The following is a 22,371-nucleotide window of genomic DNA, read 5'->3' on the forward strand; positions in this document are numbered from 1 at the left end:
TCAGTCCCACCTTGGTATGCTTGGAAAATGCTTTGGCCAAAAACCTTCCTTGCCTTTTAACACTCTGCTGGAACCTGTGTGCCTTGGGGGCAAAATGATCTCTATTCACAATGATAAATCAAGGATCTTGTTCAACCAAAACCTTGAGGGGTAGCTTAGTTGGCCGGACCTTGGGTTTGTTCCCTAATGGTCACCAGTTTGAGTCCTCTCAGGGCCACTGGAGGTTTACCCGGTCGTTAACTTCAGGGCCTCGTGAAATTAGTCGAGGTGCGTGTAAGTTAGCCCGGACATCCACGATTATCAAAAAAAAAAAAAAAAAGGATCTTGTTCAGCCAAACGTCCAATATATATAGTTCTCTATATTTATGAGAGGCACAAGATAAAAATAGTGGTTTGAGTTGCTCTTCACAAGTTGTTTTTTTTTTTTTAAATAAGATCTTCACAAGTTGATGAAACCCATAGAACTTGTCAGGGAAAAGCCTTCCAACGAAGCTAACGTCTCCACTTCTATAGTCAGTCCCGCCTTAGTATGCTTTGAAAATGCTTTGACCAAAAACCTTCCTTGCCTTTTAACACTTTGCTGGAACCTATGTGCCTTGGGGGCAAAATGATCTCTATTCACAATATATGGCTTCTTGGAGTGGTTAGCCTCCAGTTAAGGGTCGGTGGGTTTTTTGTCTCTTTTGTCTTTTGTTGAGAGGCCCTCGTCGCCCCGTATACTCCTTGTATGCTTTGCGGCGTTTTGCCTTTTGCTAATATATGTGTTTATTTATCGAAAAAAAAAAATGGTGTTCAAATGAGTAGATTAAGTATAATATATTTGTTCTAGATCTAGTGATGAAGATAATAACTCCTATTGTGACTTATTTTAACAAGTTAACTCAATAAAGCTTCAAAAAGGTTTTGGAAAAGGCTTGTTATGTGGAAGAGACGGTATATATCAAAAGGAGGAAGACTCACCCTAATTCGGAGCACTCTCTCTAGTATGCTTGTTTACTTCATGTCTCTCTTTTATTTGCCCAGAAAAGTAAGGCTGAGGTTGGAGAAGATTCAAAGGGATTTTCTGTGGGGTGGAGGAACTCTTGAGCAGAGGCCACATCTTGTTAGATGGAACTTGGTTTGTTTGGAAAGAAAGAAAGGTGGTTTGGGTGTGAGAAATTTAGTTTTGATGAATAAAGCTCTCTTAAGTAAGTGGAATTGGTGCTTTGCCATAGAAAGTGAGGCTTTGTGGAAGCAAGTGTTCGGTCACAAATATGGTGTAGAGGAGGGGGGATGGTGTACTTGGGCTGTAAGCGGGAGGCATGGTGTAGGGCTTTGGAAAGCTATTGGAAAGGAATGGTTGGGTATGTATAGTAGTTTAGCCTACCACGTGGGTAGTGGTAGGAGAGTGAGATTTTGGAAGGACAAGTGGTGTGGAGATGAGCCTCTTTGTGAGTCTTTCCCTTCTTTATTTGCCATCTCCCAGGCTAAAGATGCCTGGGTATTAGATGTGTGGAACCCAGATGGTGTAGGGGATGGCTGGACCCCTCTTTTCTCAAGGGCGTTTAATGATTGGGAGATTGAGATGGTGGAGCGTTTTATGCTAAAAATCCAAGCCTTTAGGGTGCAAAGGGAGGACAAGGATAAAGTGGTGTGGACAACATCTAGAAGTGGAGTTTTCTCTGTCAAGTTGCTTTATTCTATTCTAGAGCCCAGAGGTTCTTCTTTGTTCCCTTATGGTAGTATTTGGAGGGCGAATGTGCCTCCTAAGGTAGCATTCTTCGCTTGGGAGGCTTCTTGGGGCAAAATCTTAACTTTGGAGCAACTCCAGAGGAGGGGGTACTCTTTGGCAAATAGATGTTTTCTTTGCCTTTCTGAAGTAGAAACTGTGGATCACCTTTTACTTCATTGTGTTAAGACGTGGGCATTGTGGAATCTTCTTTTTTCCCTTTTTGGTGTGGCTTGGGTTCTCTCTGGTTTAGTTAAGGAAACTCTCCTTGGGTGGCATGGAGCGTTTGTGGGGAAACCCGTAAAAAGGCGTGGCAAATGACCCCCTTATGTATATTTTGGTCAGTCTGGAAGGAAAAAAATTTGTTGGCTTTTGAGAATGAGGTGCTTTCGCTGCAAAGATTGAAATATTCTTTTGTATGTAATACTTGGTCTTGGGTTAGGGTGTTTATAGTTTTGAGCCCTTTTTCTCTTGTTAGCTTTTTTGAGTGGCTAGGCTCTAAGTAAGGGTAGGGGTGGTTGTTTATTTCCTCCTCCCTTGGTTTCGAGTCTGTGGGTTGCTTTTGTATACTCCCTGTATACCTAGAGGGTATTAGTTTGGTGTTTCCTCTTCCCGTTTAATATTATTCTCTTTATCTATCAAAAAAATAAAAAATAAAGCTTCAATCCCAACTGCTTGTAATTGAATTTTCCTACTTTAGCTGCATAATTTTGGAATTTTTAAATTGCCAAAGTGCTTTTTCCTCCAAGTATTTATAGTTCATTGATCTTTTGATGCCTCTAAGCCGTTGGGGGGCTTTTCTTTTTGCTTGAAAGCAACTTTGTATGGAATTGATCTCTTGTCTCCCCTTTCCGAAAGTAGTAATATTAACCCTAAATACTATCATTTCTTTTATAGAAGTTACCTCTAGCCTTAAGCTTGCCCTTAAGTAAGATACAACTCAACTACTATCATAATATATATCTTTTATTATGTGGTTGGGTTTGTTTGACTGCCTGGTCCCTCAAACCTTGGTAATTTGGTTGAGAGCCTGACATTGTGTTAGAAATCTTAAGTGAGCTCTTAATCGCAGTCTTGGCCAAAATGATTTTTGGTCAAAAGTGAATTAGATGGATAAAATGGTCCATATCCACGACAAGTTGCTCTTCTAGTTAATGGGACCTCATCTTATCTTCTTTCAAACCTCTAGGGGCTTGAGGTAGGGAGATCCCCTTTCCCCTTATTTGCTTGTTTTGGTGATGGAGGCTCTTAGTTGGATTTTAAGTAGAGCTAGGAAATGGGGTTTTATTTTGGGATTTAAGGTGGGTGGAAGGGGTGAGGTGGGGATAGAAGTGTCTTATCTTTTATTTGTCGATGGTATCCTTATTCTTTGTGACACCAATCAAGAGCAATTGGAATCTTTGAAGTCTCTGTTGAGAGATTGGAATAAGCTGGAGTTTGGGAAAGTGGAGGTCAATAAGGCTTTGGCTTTGAGTCAGGTGGATTTTTGGGATAAAATGGAGTTATCTCGGACTCTCTCTGTTCAGGAGGTGGACGCAAAGAGAGGAGCTAAAGAGGATTTTAAGAAGTGGGCTTTGATGGAAGAGATATCTTGGAGACAAAAATCAAGGGAAGTCTGGTTGAGTGAGGGGGACAGGAATACTAAGTTCTTCCACAAGATGGCTAACGCTCACAGGAGGGGGAACATGTTATCCCGGGTCAAAATAAATGGTGTTTGGTTAACAAAGGAGAATGAGGTTAAAGAGGGGGTGGTGAATGAGTTTAAAACTATGTTGTCTTCTGCTGGAGGTTGGAGACCCAGCTTAAGGGGTTTGTCTTTTGAGAGATTGGAGGCGGTGGATGCAGCCAGTTTGGAGGAGCCGTTTTCGGAGCAAGAGGTGATGGAGGCGCTTAAAGGTTTTTGTGGGGATAAAGCTCCCGGGCCTGATGGTTTTTCTATGGCTTTTTGGCAATCTTCTTGGGAGTTTGTGAAAGAGGAGGTCTTGGGGTTTTTTAGGGAGTTCCATAACCATGGCAGGTTTGTTAAAAGTCTTAATGCCACCTTTATTGTTTTGATTCCAAAGAAAGGAGGGGCAGAAGATTTAAGGGATTTCAGGCCTATCAGCTTGGTGGGAGGTCTGTATAAGTGGTTGGCTAAAGTTTTAGCTAATAGATTAAAGAGGGTGGTGGGGAAGGTGGTGTCCAAGGCTCAAAATGCCTTCGTACAAGGAAGGCAAATTCTAGATGCTGTTTTGGTGGCTAATGAGGTTTTAGACTCGGTTTTAAAAAACAAGGAAGAGGCTGTGATGTGTAAGCTGGACATTGAGAAAGCATATGACCATGTGGAATGGTCCTTTTTGTTTTCAGTCATGAGGAAGATGGGGTTTGGGGAAAAATGGATTAGATGGATGAAGTGGTGTATCTCCACTGTTAGCTTCTCCGTTTTGGTGAATGGGTCTTCCTCAGGTTTTTTTCAAAGCTCTAGAGGTCTAAGGCAAGGGGATCCTCTCTCTCCGTATCTTTTTGTGTTGGTGATGGAAGCTTTTAGTAGTCTCCTAAGGAAGGCAGTAGCTGGGGGCTTTGTGTCTGCTTGTAAGGCAAGAAGTAGGGGTGGTGAGGGAGTTAATGTGTCACACCTTTTGTTTGCTGATGACACTTTGGTTTTCTGTGGTGCTTCCAAGGTGCAATTGCTGCATTTAAATTGGATTTTAATGTGGTTTGAAGCCATGTCGGGCTTGAGAATTAATCTTGACAAAAGTGAGCTTATTCCGGTGGGTTGTGTGAATAATGTGGAGGAGTTGGCTGCAGCTATTGGTTGTAAGGTTGGAAGTCTCCCAACCTCTTATCTGGGCTTGCCTTTAGGTGCGCAGTATAGGTCGCGGGCTGTTTGGGACGGTGTGGAGGAGAGAATGAGGAAAAAATTGGCTAGATGGAAGAGCCAATATATATCCAAAGGAGGCAGGATTACTTTGATCTGGAGTACTCTAGCTAATATGCCCATTTACTTTATGTCCATGCTCTCTATGCCTAGAAAAGTCAGATTGAGGTTAGAGCGGATTCAGAGGGAGTTCTTATGGGGAGGTGGGGCCCTTGAGAGGAAGATCCATCTTGTTAAGTGGGAGCTGGTTTGCCTTGAGAAGGATAATGGGGGGTTGGGGGTCAAGAGTCTTTCTATCCTCAATAAGGCTCTTTTATGCAAATGGAGTTGGAGATTTGCTATGGAAAGAGAGGCTTTTTGGAACCAAGTGATTAGGGGAAAATATGGGGAGGAGCAAGGGGGATGGAGTTCAAAGGAAGCAAGGGGGGAGACGCATGGTGTGGGTTTGTGGAAAACTCTTAGAAAAGAATGGGAAGTTGTGAAAAGTAGGCTTGTTTTCGTTGTGGGGAATGGGAAAAGGATAAAATTCTGGAAAGACATTTGGTGTGGGGATGAACCCCTTTGTGTTTCTTTTCCTTCTCTATTTGCATTGGCTGTTTCCAAGGATGCTTGGGTTAAGGATGTTTGGAGGTGCAATGAGGGTGGGGGAAGTTGGAGCCCGTTGTTTTCTAGACCGTTTAATGATTGGGAGTTGGAAGAGGTGTGCAGTTTTTTTGTGGCCTTAAATAGGAAGCAAATTCAGCAAGGGGTGGATGATAGGGTGATTTGGAGAGAGACTAAATGTGGGATGTTTTCGGTTAAGTCTCTCTACAAATCATTAGTATCAGGACATCCAATCTCCTTTCCATCGTCGGCTATTTGGAAAGTTACGGTGCAGCCTAAAGTGAGTTTTTTTGGGTGGGTAGCAACATGGGGAAAGGCTCTCACATTGGATCAACTTCAAAGGAGAGGTTGGGCTCTAGCGAACAGATGCTATCTTTGTCAAAAACATGAAGAATCAATTGATCACATTCTTCTTCATTGTGAAAAGGTTAGAACTCTTTGGGTGCTGCTCTACTCAATGTTCGGGGTGCAGTGGGTGCTGCCTGCCACGGTTAAGGAGACGCTTTCGGGGTGGAATGGGTCTTTTGTGGGGAAGAAGAGGAAGGGTGTTTGGAAAGCAAGTCCTTTGTGCCTTTTTTGGACGGTTTGGAAGACAAGGAACAAAGTTGCTTTTGAGGAAAAGGAGTTGTCAATCCAAAGACTCAAGGCTTCTTTTGTTTATTTTCTTTGGTCGGAGACGAAGAGGTCTATAAAAGATGGTCCCTCAACCTTAGTTGATTTTGTTGGGTGGGTGGCTTCCCGTTAAGGGTGTGGATAGGGTGGCTCTTCGTTCCTTGGCAGGCTGCTAGGGAGCGTGGGGTGTTTTTCTTTCTTTTTCTTTTCTCCTTCTTGTACTTTTTTCCACTGCTTCGGTGGTTTTTAATACAATCTCTTTATTTATCAAAAAAAAAAAAGTATTCTTTGGATTAAAAATAAATTTGGAGAAAAGTGAGCTAATAAAATAGGGGAGTGGCTAATGTGGAGTGGTTAGCTTTTGAGTTGGGTTGTATGGTAGGGAAGCTGCCAACTATCTACTTGGCCCTCCCTTTGGGAGCTCCTCCTGAGTCATTAAGGGCGTGGGAAGTGGTGGAGAGAATTTAGAGTAGGTTGGCGTTGTGGCTGAAAAGTTGAAAGCTCTAAAGTCTTTATTGAAGAGTTGGAATAAGGAGGTGTTTGGCAATGTTACAACTAGATAGGATATGGCTTTGAATCTGTTGGATTTTAGGATTCCAAGGAAAGGACTATGGCCTTGACTTTGGAGGAGCAAAATGCTAGGAAGTAGGCTAGGGAGGAGTTCAAGAAGTGGGTTCTGTTAGAAGAAACTTCCTAGAGACAAAAATCAAGGGAATTATGGTTGAAGGAGGGTGATAGAAACATCAATTTTTTTTCACAAAATGGCTAATGCCCATAGGAGAAGGAACTCCTTGGGCAGGATTAAAATAAATGGGAACTGGGTCTTAGACGAGAGTGAGATTAAAGAAGGGGTGGTCTAGGCCTTTTAGTTTCTTTTGGCTAAAAATGGATACTGGAGACCTAGTTGTATGGATTTACCATTTGATGCTTTAGGAGGACATGATGTGGCTTTGTTGGAGGTCCCATTCTGTGAGGAAGAGGCCTTCAAAACCCTCTTGTATCTTAGTGGGGATAAAGCTCCAGACTTGGACTCTTTTTCTTTGTTGTTTTGGCAGTTCGGTTGGGATTTTGTGAAGGATGAAGTGTTGGGCTTCTTTAGGGACTTTTGTAAGCATGACAAATTTGTATAGGGTGTGTGAATGCTTTTTCCTAGTACTAATTCCTAAAAAGGGGTAGTGGAAGACTTTAAGGACTTTAGGCCTAGAATCTTGGTGGTTAACCTTTATAAGTTGTTTAGCTAAAGTGTTAGCCAATAGATTAAAGAAGGTGGTGGGAAAGGTGGTGTCTTGTTTCCAAAATGCTTTTGTGGAAGGATTCTGAACTAGATTAGTTCCAAAAGAGAGGATGAATTTTGTTGAATGAATGTTACATGTGCAAAGGTAATGGGGTTACTCCTTCATTGTTCCAAAGCAAGAATGTTATGACAACTATTTTATTCTCTATTTGGTGCGAGATGGGTGATGCACTCTGCAGTTAAAGGAAACCTCTTGAGTTGGCATGACTCATTTGTTGGGAAGAAGGGGAAGAAAGCTTGGAGGGCTGCTACCTTGTCCTTGTTTTGGAGTTGTAGTAGGAAAGAGATAGGAGGTTGTTTAATAATGTCGAACAATTGGATCAAACAATCAAATCTCATTTTATGTTTATTATTTTGGAATAAGTTAAGAGTGTACATAGGGGACTATTTCTATGGTAGGCTTTGTAGATTGGTTGTGCTTCAAGTAGGGGGAGAGAGTTTATTTTTTGTTCGGTCTTTCCTTAGTTAGCCTTTTAGTGCCTATTGCATACATCATGTGTACTTTGGTGTGTCTCCTCTTGGGCGGCGCTTTTAATATGTTTTCTCTTATTGTCTATAAAAAGAAAAACTCTTTCAACGATTTTGACCTTTAAATTCTGGCCTTACTATTTATTAAAAAAGGTGGCCAAATTTATCCAATATGCATAGTTTGTAGGTGATTGTGTATTTGAGGTTTATTCTAAGTCCTTGTGCTTGACGAGGGGATTGGCATGAGGTTTTCTCTTGTTATCCAAAGAACAAAGAAAAGGGAAAAGGTTTTCGAACTATCCTCTTAAAATTTCCGAGATTATCCAGTATTCTTGAGGTTTGACTCAAGTAATAAGGGGTTGAGGTGGGGTTAGAGGAGGTTTGAGTTCTAGGAGGGACCAAATAAGGAAAAAATGTTTACCTATTAAGAAAAAAATCAGAGATTAATCAGTAACACTTGCTTATGGCTATCTTTCTACAATTACTTCAAAACTGTTCATGCTTCTTCCCTCCATTTGTAGTGAATTCACATGCCTAATGCATGCCATTCCCTAGCATATATCAAAAGGCCGAATAAGCTTTTGGTGTGTGTTTTTGGAAGCATTAATTATGCCCAGGATCTGAGCATGAGTCAAATAATTGTATTTATGCAGATTGCTTATGACATAGTGATCAAAACATGTAGTTCACAGAACTTATTAGTACGTTTATATATAGCTGACAGTCAGTAGTAGCCTATTGCCATGTTTACATAGAGTCCTTCTTTACTTTAATTGTATTGCATGGGCATGATAACTTATATACTCTGTACAGCTCTAAGTTTAGATGGTTGAATATCTTGTTGCAGCTGACGCATTCCAGGAAAGTCAATCTATTTACCTGTTCAAACTATAACCTTGCGAATTTTAGCTTTTAATTCAGAATAGGGAGTGTTCTTCTTATTTAGTTCAAAGTTATTAACTCATATAGTTGCTTTTCATAAGTTGTAATTCGGTGTAGATTTATCTGGTGTGACTAACCATTCAAAAAGGTTCAGATAACCTGCTCCAAAAGGGCTTTGCAATGGTTGCTTTTAATTGCTTGAATATTTTTTTGGTCGCCTTTCCATTTTCATCTAAAGTTTTTTTGATTCTCGAGTCATTTTCTTTGTTCAGCTACTGTTAAGTGGTAATATTAATTGACAAATTACCATAACTTTTTTAACCAGAAACGTCAGATTGTTGATGCAAGCCAAGGGCATGCATCTTCATATCATCCCTCGACAACGGTATCTGAAGCTGTGTCATGGAACATGCATAGAGCAGATAATCACTCCACAGAGAATGGGATGTTTTCAAATTCTAGCTACCATCATGTTCAGCAGACAGAGCCACACTTAAGGAATGCTCAAGATGGCTTGAATGCAGCATCCTCTGTCTATCCTCCATCAAGTTTAGGAGCAGCAAGTGTACCACAACAATATAATGGCTACACGACATACCCAAGTTCTAATGATCCATACAGTTATGGCAACACAGGATACCCAGGTTACTATAGTGGCTATCAGCAGCAATCAAACCATTCATATTCTCAGCCTGTAGGAGCAAATCAAAATACAGGTGCTCCTTATCAGCCCCTTTCCTCATTTCAGAATACAGGGTCTTATGCTGGGCCTGCAAGTTATCCAAGCACTTACTACAATCCTGGTGATTATCAGACATCTGGAGGACACTCAACCAGCGGTTACAGTAATCAGAGTAATTTGTGGAGTGAAGGAAACTATGCAAACTATACTCATCAATATGCAAACTACACTCCTGACTCCAATGGTGCTTATAGTTCTAGTACTGCTGCTGCAACCTCATTACAGTATCAGCAGCATTATAAGCAATGGGCGGATTACTACAGTCAAACAGAAGTTAGCTGTGCTCCTGGGACGGAGAACATGTCTGTAACCAGTACATCTAACTTGGCATGTCCAATTCCTGGTGTAACTAGTGGCTATTCTACCTCAGCCAGCCATCCGCCACAACCTTCCATCTCATCTTGGGGTTCAGAGAATTCATCTGCATTGCCTTCAGTACAGGTTTGCAGTTCCCTTCCACACCCATTTTAGTTTGGGTTACTTGCCCTGATATGCCTATCAGGGAAAGAGAAGAAAAGAAACAAAAAGTTTCTTGTCCTTTTACATCCTTATAACACCCAAGTGATAAAATAGATTTTATCATATGAGAGGCCTCAAGATGAAATGTGAATAATACTAGAAACAACAGCACAGCAAATGATATATGCACAATAGAGCTTGCATGAAGCACACTTAAATAATGAATGGGAATGATATCATATGAGACTATACTGTGGATCACTGGGAACATTCATATGGACTTTATGCCAAGAAAGATATCTGAGTGAGTTATATGAGTTGTGCCCATAACTACCAACACCTGACTTGTGACTGAAGTTGCTAAAACTGGACTTGCCCAGATGGTTGAGCTGACTGCTTGTCTAGTTCAGTTCATCATAGGATAGAAGGGGCTTGAAGTGCAATTAAAATCTTGGGGGAGGGTGAGGGGACATTTTTAATGTTGAACTGGAGTAATCTGGTGTGTTTCCTAGGTCAACAGGTGAGACATTTGCCTGGTAGGTCAGAATATTTAAGGAAATGCCTCTAAGATGAGTTGAAACCTTGACCTCAACCACATGTTTTGGAACTTCTACCTCTAATTTAAAATCAATTATCTGCCTTCAATTGTACTCATTGATTCTGATTAACTGATAACTATGGTTATGAGTCAAGTTATGCTCAGCTTGATGATATGCAGGACCTTTAGGCCTTGTTCAGCTGTTGGTGCTTATTTATGTAATTTGTAGATTAGAGACATTCTTGTGGTTGGCATTTTTGATATGATTTACATAAATGCTAAAACATGTGAAATTTATAATATTTTGTCTCATCTTTTGCATACATTTTCCATTCATTTTCTACATGAACTCTTCAAATTTATTTTTCTTCGCACCTTTTTTTTTGGTAGTTCGGTTGCTATTGCTTTGTGTACATGTATACTTTCTTGATACCAATACAATCTTTTTATTACCTAAAAAAAGAAGGAACTCTTTAAATTTATTTTCAAGGTCTCATAATGAGGCTGTAAGTAATGCTGCATTAGATCTTTGAAATCATTGTCCATATTATTTAGTTTTATGGCATATTAGACTGAATTATTCTTTTTGTGAGTGCCAGAAATGTTCCTCTTTCTAGGAAAGTTAAAAAAAAAATAAAAAAATCAACTTACTGGGTTTTTTTATTATTCTAAATTTTATTATCAGAATTTTGCAGGAACAATTAGAACTTTCCATCTGTATATTGAACTCAACTGTTTTTTTCTGGTTTTCTTGTCAGCCTGGTGCTGCAATCAGTGATACCCATGATGGTTATTGGAAACATGGAGCTCCAAGTTTCCAAAATCACCATGTTAGTACTGTACAACCAGACTTTCAAAAACATTTGGATACGAAACCTTCTTATGATAGCTTTCAGGATCAACAAAAAACTGCATGTCCTCAAGGATCCAATTTACAGTATCCCACTGCTCATAAGGTATCCCACAGCTACCAGTCACCATTGCAAACAATTGCATCTTTAGATACACGCCGAGTAAACAAACTTCAGATTCCAACAAACCCTAGAATTGCATCAAATTTGGCATTGGGTTTACCAAAAATTGATAAGGATAGCTCTGCCACTGGTGGCACAGCAAAACCAGCCTATATCGGTGTTTCAGTTCCAAAGCCAAGCGACAAAGTGCTGTCTCATGATGGTGCTGATGCTATACTTAAGGTGAGAGTCATGGTATGGTATTCCTTAAAAGATTTGCTATTGAGAATTAAGGTGCAAATTTGGAAGTGTTTGTTTTGTTTAATTTGTTTATTTGCTGAAAGAGTTGAATAGCCAAATACTGATATAGTTCTCTAAATTGTAATTTTAAGTCTGGAAGTGACAAACATATTGCTATAGGAGAACTGTTCAATCACAATGCAAAGTTGTTATATATAAATCATGTACTCTTACTGCAATTATTTATAGATGTATTATAGCCCATGTGATGCATCATACAAGATTGGCAATTGAAAGTCACTCTGTATGCAGAAGCTAAAATCTTTTTAATTAGCTCATAATCATAGAATGAATAATGTTGTGCTTTCACATCTTGGGTCACTTGATTCTATATGTTACAAAATTTCAAAGATATTTAGTCATATCTTGGTATCATATCTCTACCTAGTTTGGATCAATATTTAGTCATATCTTGATATCAAATCTCTAGCCATTTTTTCTTATCCAAGATTTCGTTTTGGCATCTACTTCTTCAATTTTGCCCTTGTATGGATGCTAAGTTGGATTAGTGACAAAACATGAAAGGGTGGAGTGGGAAATGATTGCTTCTATGAGAATTGGGGGTTACCATGATGGGGACGGTTTTGGAAGAAAGTCTCTGAAATGGTCTGATCATGTGCAACAAAGAGTTTGATCACTGCACCTGTAAGGCAATTGGCTTGATGTGGATAGATGAATCAATGAAAGGCCAAAAAGGATGTAGTTGTGGTAGTTTATCTCATGATGGTCTTTGACTTAACATGCTTGTATCTAGATTATATTAGTGGGTCAGTTGATCCTCAATAGCTTCAGATGGAGAATAACAATTAACAAAGCTTGTGGGTTATAAACCTTCTATACCATAAGTACAGATCAGCAAACGATCTCTTGGAGATTAAAAATGCATCTGGTTATGATCCAGCCAGAATGAATAGAGAGGTGATCAAGGAAGGATTTTTCTATACAGCTTAGCCATCTTGGGTGGGGGTTTAGATGCAATTGGATGAAGACATTGACACTTGAAAAGAGTCCTTACAGAAAACTGAATTGAGATGCAACCTATTGATCTTCAATACTAACATGTTCTCCCTATCCTTACTGATTGCAACGTTAGAAATGCTTGACATGAAAGACTCCACCAACTCTATCTCCCAGTTATGAGACCTTGGAAATGATTGGCTTTAATGCCTTTTTTTTTTTCTCTTTAAGCATGAAGCACAAGTAGTTGTCTACATCAGCTTCTTTATTTGGGTCAATATTGAACAAATTCGGAAAAGGATTCTCTGGAGGGATTTTCCTTGATCAGATGTGAAACAAAAGCTTGGTTGGAGGTCCATCTTCTATAAAGATAATAATTAAAAATATAAAAACCGTCTTGTCCTCTTTTGATAGCTTTCCAAAGTCTCAATTGGCAGACTCTAGAACCCCAGTGACTCCCATCCCCACCTAGGGATCTAATTACTTTATTATCATGAATCCCTTTCCTACATAACTACAAAGAACTTGCATTTCCATGTTTGTTTTGTTTGTATTTGTTTCCTAGGTTTGTGTTGGTGCTTTATAAGTTCTAGTTTAATGTTTTGCACCATCTGAAAAATTTCCCATGTGTCATCATTATTTTTTGTTCAAATGTTGGGAGTTCCTTTAAATGCATTTACATTACAAGCACTAGTGAACTATATGATCCCGCTGGCTTACTAATTTAGGGCTTTGATTAGGAGTATTTGGTGGATGAAGTGCATATAAGCTCACAATTGGACAGTGTATTTGTTAGGCAAGAGTTCCACTTAACTAAATATGTGTTGATTTTTGTGGATGTCCAATTTTGTGCGCTCCTTATGGACCCATGCTTCCATGAAATGTATTTTAGTGCAACATGTTGAACCACCTATAGTGCATCCACGCTTGTATGAAATTATTGTTCATTCACTCAGTTCTATGTGTCTTGCTTTGACACTTAGAGCTTGACATCAATGTACTTTGCTTTAAGTTGGAAGCCAAGATTGGCGCTAATGTTGACCTACTTATCGAATGCTCTTTTATGGTGGATGCTAAGGAAGTGGACTTATCACCACTATTGGCATGATACTTGTTTAGTGATGTACCACTCATTCTTTCCACATATGAAGAAGAAGAATGGGTCAACCCCTTTTAGTTCGTGCAGGTAACTCCTTAGAGCCCTCATAGGGATGGTTTAACTTGACTCTTGTAGGGGTGGCATCAACTTAGGCCCCCTCACAAGGGTGCATCGGCTAGCTCTGCCTTTTAAGGTTGCCATTGACTTGACTATGACCCCACACAGGGTGGTATTGATAGCCACCTGACTTTTTACATTAGTATCATCCCATCCACTTATTACATGGGGGGTGCTTCCACTTTTTACATTTGTATCATCCCATCCACTATTACATGGGGGGTGCTTCCTATAAGTTTGTACCACTCTATGACCTATCAACTTAGTCTCCAGGCTCCTTTGGAGAAGTCACACTTAGGATGTAGAACCCTAATGTTGTCTATTAAAACACCTAAAAATTCTTTTTTTTTTAGGAACAACATTAATAACAAGTTGGGAAGGCTTAGGATTAGGGTCTTGTCTCTTAATAAAGCCTTGCTTGAAAAGGGAGTTCCTTTGGAGACAGGTTACAGTGGGGAATTTTGGGGACGAACCTGGAGGTTGGTGCTCTCTTGTTGGCAAAAAGGGTTATGGTGTTGGCTTGTGGAAGGCGCTAAGAGGAGGTTGGGAAGCCTTTAAAGCTAGAACAATTTTTATTGTTGGCAATAGAAGAAGGACAAAATTTTGGCTTGATGTTTTGTATGAGGATGCTCCTTTAAAGGATTCTTTTCCATTTCTCTTCTCTTTTGCTTCTAATAAAAAGGCTTGGGTGGTGAGCACTTGAGAGGTCATTAGTGGACAAGGTGTGTGGAACATGGGATTTATGAGGTAGTTTTAGGATTGGGAGCTACATACTGTTAAGGGGTTACTTAGAAGGCTTCATGTGCTTGGCAAGAGCAGTGAGGATGACAATTTAGTTGATTTGGAAGAGTATCAAGAGTGGGAAGTTCTCAGATAAATCTTTCTACTCTTCCTTAGGGTTGGACAAAGGTATTTCTTTCCCCTCAAAGCTAGCGTGGGGCTCTTTGGTGCCTTTAAAGGTGGGTTATTTTTGCTTGGCCATGGTTTGGGAAAGGTTCTTGACCTTGGATCAACTTAAGAAAGAGGATGGGTGTTAGCTAACCATTGTTGTTTATGTATGAATTCAAAAGAATCAACTAATCACTTGCTAATCCATTATGGAAAGGCAAAAGGTCTTTGCCATTTGTTATTTTCTCTCTTTGGATGTTCTTGGGTCCTCTTTTTTTTGTGAAAGATTTGCTTAAGGGATGGTATGCGAGTTTTATTAGCTAAAATAGAATAAAGATTTGGAGGACAACCTCTCTTCACTTGTTTTGAATTTTTTGGCAAGACAGGAATCAAAGATACTTTGATGGAATTCAACGCTCGGATCAAGCACTAAAGGACTCTCTTATTTATATCCTTTTCCAGTGGACTCGCCAACATATTCAAGAGGGCCTTGATTCCTTTTTAGATTTTATCAACTAGTTGTGTATTAGTTAGTGAGAGGGTGTTTTGTATACCCTTTTAAGGTGTTTCTGTTTTTTGGCTCCCTTTGTATATCTCGTGTACTTGGGGTGTGCCCCCGCTTTTTGTTTGGTATCTTTGGTATATTCTTGGTTGCCTATCAAAAAAGAAAAAAAAAAGAAGAAAAAGAAAAAAAGAAGCCAACCATAACAACATTTTAAGTTATCTATACCAAACATTTTTCTTACGACTAGATATAGTCTCTTGGTCCTTGCGAAAAGGAAAAAGGAATTTCACATTCTTCCTTTTGGGAAGGGAGGATTAGGAAAATCCTATTGATTGCAGCTTTCTCCTAACCTTTGGGAAAAACATGAAAAAAAGAGAGACTCAAATGGTACTATACCTCCATCACCCCAAAATGAAGGAGGTGATATCGTAGTTCTTGGTCAATGGAGATGCATTGTTAGGTGCTCCATTTTATTTTCCCATTGAGGCTGAACCTAAACCTATGCTCGTGAGATAGTTGTCCATACATCAATAAGGGATGTATGGATTCTTGAGAAGAGAGGAGTCATGGTGGTCGACTTGGGGTAATTTGGTCCTTGGGTCTCTGTAAAGAGCTCATCTCCTAGGGTCCTCTCCTAAGTGTTCTTTGCTGCTCTATCCCCATTTGGGACCACAGCACTCACCGTCTTCAGATCTCCTTGTTCCATCACTTATTCCCAATCCCAAGCATTCTCCTTGTAGTCTGCTCGACTCCCCTCTTAAGCCTTCCACCTCACCATCCATGTGGCTCACGTCCTCTCCTACTAAGAATCCTACAACAATTTTGAAATAGAATCTTTTTTTGCTAATTCTTTCTGATGATAATGACATTGTTCTACAACCTTATATATATTTGAATGAATACAAGTATATATTTACATGAATGTTATAAAAAAGGGATTGGAAAATTAATTAAAAGATTGACTGATAAAGAGTGTAAAAAAGCGATAGAATAAAAAAAATTGAAAAATAAATTAATTTAAGGAAATAAATCCATGAAAAACTGAGATTTAAACTATCTAATGTTTTTAACATATATTACAGGAGACCACCACCTCTCAGAATCATGCCTCCAAAGACCTGGAAATCCTCCTAGTTGATGGTCTGGACAATTTAACTGCTGGTCCCTGTTTCTTAAACACTGTTTCATATCTTAATCTGTTCATCTATACAAGTTAGTTATAGATTTGGGTTGATCCATATCAGTCTAAACTTTTAAGTCGGTTGTAAATGAAGGTCCTCTTCCTTTATTCAGTTTTTTGGATTGGTTGGGTTCTAGATGAGGGCTGGTGATTTTTGTATCTCCTCTTTTTTTGTTTGTGCTTTATTGCGCCTCTTGTATACACCCTGTATGCTTTTGGGTTAGTCTTAAGGTGCCCTTTTTCTAATATATTTCTTTCTCTGTGCTTTTACTTATCAAAAAAAAATATCAGTCTAAACTTTTAGCTTTACTTATCATTTCACACTTTTAACTTTTAGCCATATTCTAGTTCGTGTCAAAAACACGTGCAAAGCTGGCTTGTATCTTTTGTTTAGTCACTTGTTTTGATTCTGAACTTCATTTATTGCCTTTTTGAAATGTAAGCAGGCCAGGTTCCTTAATACTTTCTGTTAAAGATTTGCTCTTAATATAATTTGTCATTTATATTGCCTGTCATGTTGTTGTGCTATGCTATGCGCATTTTATTATATTGCTCTTTTGCCTATTTATAGAAAAGAAATATTGTCATGCCTAAGTTGCACTAGTTCAGTTCTTTGTGTGTTTGAGGATTCATGATATTTGATTTCAGAGAAGTTATTTTACCTTTTTTGCCTGTAGCCTGGAATGTTCCCTCCGTCTCTACGTGGTTATGTGGAAAGGGCCTTGGCTCGTTGCAAAGGTGAAATGCAAATGGCAGCTTGTCAAACTGTCCTGAAGGAAGTAAGCTACTTAGTTTAAAAGGCAATTCTTCTGAAGAATTATTTGCTTTTCAATGCAATATCTTACATGTTTATTGCTGGCTCACTCTTTCTGTGATAAAAATGAAACTTGGAAATATATAACTACTTCTGTATTAATAGATTGGATGGCATCACTTTTTAACATGTGGTTTCTCTAGAAGTTAGCCTTGGACCACAGTTACTTTTAATATAGTTTGTTTGTATAAGTTGCATAGATATGGTGATATGGCATAAAATATTGGAGCATTTACCAGTTATTAGTTAGCACTAAACATGAGTTAGTTCCTCCTGTTCTCTGATAACGGTGAAAAGTTGTAAACAAGTAACAACTCTGAACTGTTAGACTGGTTCAGATCATAATGCTTTGTGTTTTTCATACTAGTCCTTCAAATGAAAGAAATATGATGGTCTTTTTTTTTTTTTCTTTATTTCTTTTAATATCTCTACTTTGGAGTTTCAGGTTCCATCTCAAGCTAGGAATGTAAATTGTACAGTGAGTGACAAGTACTGTTTAATAGTTGCATGCATACCATCCGCTCTTATTTATCAGAATTGAAAGCATGAAAGTACTTGGAATTCCATTATGCCTAGGTTTGACTGAAATTACACTATTAGTTTCGTACTATTTTGCATGTCTACATGTTATGCTAAGTCACATGGAAGTGCATATAAAATGTGTTAGGCTAACATAGCTGTTAGAATATGAGCACATAATGTATGCTGGGCTTACCTTGCCTCACGTGTGACCTCATGCTTGCATGTGGAGAGACAAATTGGTAGCAGTTAAGAATTACAGATAAATAGATGAGGGGATAAACAGTAGAAGAAATTTTATATTGAAACCTCTAATTAACCAAATTTCTGATATCATATTACACTACCAACTTTCCTAGAAACTTAAATAGTTAGGATATGGGCCAGATTGTACACCAGGCTAGCAAAACCATTGTTAACCTCTTTTAGATGACTTACTGCAGTATTTTTTTCTTTTTTTATAGGTAAGATGACTTTCTGCAGTATTGAGATTGCATAAAACATTTGCTAAGACTAAAAATGATTGTCCTTATGTATTGAAGTTCCAGTCAAAATTACAGGTCTTGGACAAACCTACTTATTTTAATTCATAAATGATTTCCATTTCTTTCTCATAAATAAGACATCCATACAAGAAAAAGGAAAAAAATATTGTCATAATTGTATCATCAGTACCTCTATCACCACTACCATGGTACATCCATGGTACATCCTCCTCCATCACTGGTTTAGTTTCCAAGCGTTTTGGGTTGGCTTCTGGTTTGCCTTTCAATTCTATTTAGAGCATGTGTCCCCTTTGGCCATCTGGTGGCCCTTGTCAGTCTGTTAGTATGAATGAGATGTAGTCTGACTGTTGCAGCACATGACCAAATTAGCACTCTAGTAGTATGATAAACTTTGACCTTTATGCTGTTGAGATTGTATCTGTGGAAGATTGTTTGATTCAACAGTTTGACTACTTAGTTTGATCTCTGTTGAGTTTTATTGACATGATGATCAGATGCTTGTAATAATATTTGGTTGTAGTTTTTAAGCAATCAATTTGACTCAAAAGCTTAAACAGTTAAGTAATTGACAAATAATATATATTAGGTTGACTTGGATTAAAGTCCTAACATTCCACCTCATGGTCAGACTTCTTTTAGCTTGCTTGTGAACTCAATAAATTGAGAAAATAAATAAGTGGTTAGTTTGAATTCATTACCTCCTAAAAACTAAAATGTTTGATACCATGTTAAACTACCACTTTAACCTAGAAGCTTAAGTTGGTATGTACTGGACCAACAATGTATATCAAGTCAACTCATACTAAAGTTCTAGAAGTAGTATTTGGTGTGAAGTTTATTATTATTTATTTCAAGTTAAATGTCTTCAGGTAATTACTAAGGCAACTGCTGATGGTACACTCTACACAAGAGATTGGGACATTGAGCCTCTTTTCCCACTGCCAGATGCAGATGCTATCAATAAGTATTCGCTCACTAAATCTTATCTTTTGATTTTTATTTTCATTTGATATGCCTATCTCTGCCGTGACTGTTTTGTGATCGTGTTACATCTTGCCAACTTCTTTACTGTTTCTTTTTTTGGTGTTGGAAGTTTTGGATTTTGCAACTGTTCTATTTTAATTGGTAAAATATTTGATATCTGCATCTAGTTGGATATTTTTCCAGATTAGTTTCAAAAAGTATCATGGTGAAAGTTTCTCCTATCTGGTTCAATGTAAAAGCATATGCCTTGCATTAAATTATGTTCACATTTCATAATAACATGCTCCTGGAAGGAAGAGCTCTGAATTCTGTCCCAAGATTCATCCAGAATCTTGAGTACTGAACACATCCAACTCTTCAAATTTAGATTATAGAGTGCATATTGGTTTTTTATTTTGGTGTTGGTTTTTATTTTATTCCTTCAATTTATTATTTATACTGATTGTTTAGATGTTATAAGGCCATGGAAATCCCAGTTTTTGCTGCAATTGCATTTTGTTGTACAAGTATGTACAGTTTGGTGAATATCAGAATATGGAATTGTTTAGACAAAAATTGTTAACCTTTCTGTTTTGAGATAAGGTCTTTAAGGGGATTGGAATATCATCTGAACCCAATCTGATCCAGTAACCTGATGGATATAGCAAAAAGAGTTGGTATTGGAATCCATTTGTTAGGGAAATCCAGTTTGATCCCATTAAAATTTAATTTTGTTAAATTGCTAAAAGGATTTTATTTCTGTATTACATATAATAATGTAGAACATATCTTATTATAATGGTATATTGATGGAAAGATTTAGATCCTAGTACTAGAATCCAGTGTGTCATCCAGGAACAATGTCTCTAACCTTTTGGTTGATCTGCAGCAATATAGAGAGTTCAATCTCTATTTCTTTGCCAAAACCAAAAAGAAGTCCAAGTAGACGATCCAAAAGTAGGTGGGAGCCTGTAGCTGACGAGAAATTGATTGAAAAACCAGCATCCATCAATCATGAGACAGTTAAATATGGTGGTTGGGTTTCTTTCAATGAAAGAACTGAAAGGGATAAAAAGGTAGTCCTTTTCTCCTCTCTTTTTCTGGTATTATTACTGCAGAATGGTACCTGTCAAAAAATAAAAAAATAATAATTACAGCAGAATGGCAGGTGATGAGCCTATACCCTTTGCCTTTCTCTTTGTCCATTTTTTTATTTTTTATTTTTTTGTTTTGGGGATGGTGTTCAATAAGGGTGGCTATGACCTTGTCCTTATTTCTCTGTCTTATTACTGCATTGAATGTTGAGAAGTACTTGTCTCTTTAATCAATTTATTAAATCTATCTCATTTTAAAATGCAGTTTCCAAGTGGAAAACCTGATATCAAGGAGGATGGTTTGAGTAGTACAAAATTTCCTCTAATAGAACAGAGAACTGCAAGTAAAAGTGCTCAGCGGCCGGTTAAGAGACAACGTTTTGGTGATGTTTTGAATTCTGCTGAGAATGGTGATGCATCTAGTGATAGTGATAAGGAACAGAGTTTGACGGCATATTATTCTTCTGCAATAACCCTTGCAAATTCACCAGAGGAGAGAAAGAGAAGGGAAAATCGCTCTAAACGTTTTGAAAAAGGACATGGTCATCGGGCAGAAACTAATCACTTTAGGCCCAAAAATTTTGGAGCTGGAAGTTTGTACACTAGGAGGGCCAGTGCTTTGGTTCTAAGCAAAAATTTTGAAGAGGGTGGCAGCAGAGCTGTTGAAGATATTGACTGGGATGCCCTTACTGTTAAGGGAACTTGCCAGGAAATCGAAAAACGTTATCTGCGCCTTACTTCTGCCCCTGATCCCTCTACTGTGATTATCTCTTTCTCATTCCCTCTCTTTAAAGCATTCCGTTTTCATGCTTAATATTCCTAATTTCTTTGACACTTACATTACTTGCAGGTAAGACCAGAAGAAGTATTGGAAAAGGCTCTGCTTATGGTTCAGAATTCTCACAAGAACTACCTTTATAAATGTGATCAATTGAAATCGATTCGCCAAGATCTTACTGTGCAACGGATACACAATGAGCTAACAGTTAAGGTATATATCATTCTTGATATTGCTATATGTTATTCTCTGATGGTCATGTAATGATCCTCCTCCTCATCAATTGATGATGTACAAATGAGGATGAAAATGTTGATGTTGAAGAAAATGTCAGTGGTTCTATTTTACAAACATATATATTGGTAAAAAAAAAAAAAAACCTAAAAAATATGAAAAATTTGGAACAAATGATAAAACAATCAATAATGCACATATTAGATTAGTATTTTTTTTTTTTTAATCAGAAACTGAATGGAACTTTTCTATTTAAAAGATCAAGAGGGACTGGACATTCTTCCGCAATGTACAAATTTAGATCAATACAAGGGAATGGTATCCTTTACACAAACCCTTATAGTTAAACAAATGAGGGAAATTACAAAAAATAAAACAACATTTGAAATATACATTATATAGACACAAGGAGGCACATAATTTCCAAAAATGATACCAAGTGTTTTGCTCCTATTTTAGTTAATCCATCTGCCACCTGATTAACTAAGTGAGGAACCCATTGAATGGAGCATCCCGACTTTGTAAGGATATATATATAAAAAAAAAATAGAATGAAATATGTATAATCAAATTATTGTTATATGTTAATGCTTAGCATTAATATTTAGTGATAAGTTTATTTGACTAGCGCAAAATTTAATTGTAATTATTAAAGTCCAAAGAAAGGAAACAATGAAATCAAAAGAAAGGAATATTCCACAAGGAATACATATGTTCTTTGCATTAAAATTAGTGTGTGATGAAAAATAATGATTAATTGTTACTTAGCAAAATCTTTTGTTTTTTTAGCATTAATTTTTAGTGGTAAATTTATTAAATCAATGTATTATTTAATTTAACCATTGGAGTAAAAAGGGTAAAGAATAATAAAGAAAATATAAGGGAGTTAACAACAAAGAGAATAAAGTTAAGTGAAATTTTAATTGTAAAAAATATTAAAATTAATAGGAATGGTTATAAAAATAAGGAAAAATGTTAAGTACCATTTTAATTTAAATAAGAAAAAAGTTAGGTGTTAATAGAAATAAATGCAGGAAATAAATTTTATTAGATTTTTTTTAGAAGGGAAATAAATTTAAAAGCAGACTAACTGAAATTTGTTAATAAGGAATAATGGAAGAGTGCATATGATTTAATAGCAAATAATAAATGATTTAATATGGATGGAAATTAATTGAGAATATATGTAATAATAGATTTTCAATAAAAAAAATATTATTTATTTAACATTATAACGCAAAATTTTGTGATAAGGCCAAAACTTTGTGATAATGCCAAAGTTTTGCACCAAAATTTTTGCC

The 22,371-nt window shown here is 37.6% G+C and overlaps 1 protein-coding gene across 2 annotated transcripts in view; it reads left to right on the forward strand.

Annotated features, from left to right (window-relative positions):
* Window positions 1-22,371, forward strand: part of LOC100258656 (SAC3 family protein A) — a 28,838-nt gene that overhangs the window by 1,801 nt on the left and 4,666 nt on the right. The window contains exons 3-10 of one of the 2 annotated variants that reach the window (XM_010659839.3): window positions 8,750-9,607; window positions 10,922-11,359; window positions 16,840-16,941; window positions 17,422-17,454; window positions 18,871-18,965; window positions 19,854-20,040; window positions 20,324-20,818; window positions 20,909-21,049. In XM_010659839.3, coding sequence (XP_010658141.1) covers window positions 8,750-9,607; window positions 10,922-11,359; window positions 16,840-16,941; window positions 17,422-17,454; window positions 18,871-18,965; window positions 19,854-20,040; window positions 20,324-20,818; window positions 20,909-21,049 — 2,349 coding nt within the window. The remainder of the gene's footprint in view (window positions 1-8,749; window positions 9,608-10,921; window positions 11,360-16,839; window positions 16,942-17,421; window positions 17,455-18,870; window positions 18,966-19,853; window positions 20,041-20,323; window positions 20,819-20,908; window positions 21,050-22,371) is intronic. The other variant, XM_010659840.3, reaches the window with a different exon arrangement.

This window comes from Vitis vinifera, chromosome 13 (assembly GCF_030704535.1).
Source record: "Vitis vinifera cultivar Pinot Noir 40024 chromosome 13, ASM3070453v1".
NCBI lineage: Eukaryota > Viridiplantae > Streptophyta > Magnoliopsida > Vitales > Vitaceae > Vitis > Vitis vinifera.